The sequence below is a fragment of the Olea europaea genome, unplaced genomic scaffold (assembly GCF_002742605.1).
Source record: "Olea europaea var. sylvestris unplaced genomic scaffold, O_europaea_v1 scaffold27425, whole genome shotgun sequence".
NCBI classification, from domain to species: domain Eukaryota; kingdom Viridiplantae; phylum Streptophyta; class Magnoliopsida; order Lamiales; family Oleaceae; genus Olea; species Olea europaea.
Window position 1 is genome coordinate 1 of NW_019245860.1, and position 1,484 is coordinate 1,484.

Consider the following 1,484-nt stretch of genomic DNA (forward strand, 5'->3'; position numbering starts at 1 on the left):
CATCATCGAGTTCTATCTATTTATAATTTATACTAATTATAATCAACTCCCAAACATGCAATCACAAAAAATAAAAAGTTAAAACTTAAGAAAAAGGAATAAAGAAATGGAATAAACAACTATCTTCCCCAACTGACCCATGATATTGAAATAGCACTTCGCTATAGCAGAAATCAATTGTTATATGCACAACAACTTCACCATGAGTCATGCAACTACTCCATGTCAATAACTGATCCATAAACCATATTGGGTTCTGTATATATATATATATCGCATTTGTTGAACTCATTTGAATACAATCCAAGAAAAAATTCATAGTATAATATTAAGAAAACAGTATCAAAGAGTTTCCTCATATACTAGCGTTCAAAATGATCAAGAAATCATTAGCAAAAATTCTTTTTGCTATCATATTTGCAGCCATGAATGTGGTTACAATTGTGGCTGCAGTTGATCCAGCAGCAGGAGCAGCAGCGGAAGGAGAGCCAGTTCTTGAATTCTACATGCATGACATTTTAGGCGGCAGCACCCCAACTGCTCGGCCAATCACCGGCTTGTTAGGCACTATCTACAGTGGGCAAGTGCCCTTCGCAAGGCCTCTTGGTTTTGTACCCCCGGAAAATGGTGTAGCCATTCCAAATTCTAACGGCGCAATCCCAACAGTAAATGCCAATGGTGTTCCATTAGGCACTGGCTTAGCCGGTACAGCTTTTGCCGGTATCCCCAATGGCTCAAACAACAATGGTAATTTAGAATCACTAAAAACTTAAGCTATTAGAGATGCAGTAAATGTCACTTGGACCAGCTTATTCAGGAGGTAAAGCTATAAAATATGTGAAAATTTTATTCATTTAAATTTTATCGTTGACAGGTAAAACAATTAACACACAGTTAGGTCCTGATGGCTTGGGTCTAGGCTTTGGCACGATTACAGTCATCGATGATTTCTTAACCTCTGCTCCTGAGTTGGGGTCGCAGCAACTTGGGAAAGCGCAGGGGGTTTATGTTGCAAGCTCTGCAGATGGATCGACGCAAATGATGGCATTCACAGCTGTGATGGAAGGAGGGGAATATGGTGACAGCCTTAACTTCTTTGGAGTGTACAAGATTGGAAGTACCATGTCTCGCCTGTCCGTGACAGGGGGTACAGGCAAGTTTAAGAATGCGTGTGGATTTGCAGAGGTGCGATCGCTCATTCCGGCTGGTCAGCATGTCCTTGATGGTGTTGAGGCATTGCTAAGGCTCACAATTCATCTTACTTACTGACGAGTACTTCACGCTCAAATCGAACAAGAATAAGAAATTGTGGGCTTTGTTTGTATGAAAATTCATGTGTTGGTTTGTAATTTCTGTTTCAGTGTGGCAACGAATGCAAAGAAAAAATTGTAAGGATTTTTTAAGATGGGCTTGTATGTGTGAATAATTGTGTGTTAAATTATAGGCTATCGAATTCGGTTGAGCCCAATTAAAGTGATCTAATA

The 1,484-nt window shown here is 39.6% G+C and overlaps 1 protein-coding gene across 1 annotated transcript; it reads left to right on the top strand.

Moving 5' to 3' along the window:
- The first annotated feature begins 313 nt into the window (after positions 1–313).
- On the top strand, positions 314–1,426 carry LOC111383722 (dirigent protein 16-like). Its single transcript, XM_023007860.1, has 2 exons — positions 314–747; positions 875–1,426. The coding sequence occupies exons 1-2, from the start codon at positions 375–377 to the stop codon at positions 1,267–1,269; spliced, it is 768 nt and encodes a 255-aa protein (XP_022863628.1). The 5' UTR covers positions 314–374; the 3' UTR covers positions 1,270–1,426.
- The last annotated feature ends 58 nt before the right edge of the window (positions 1,427–1,484 follow it).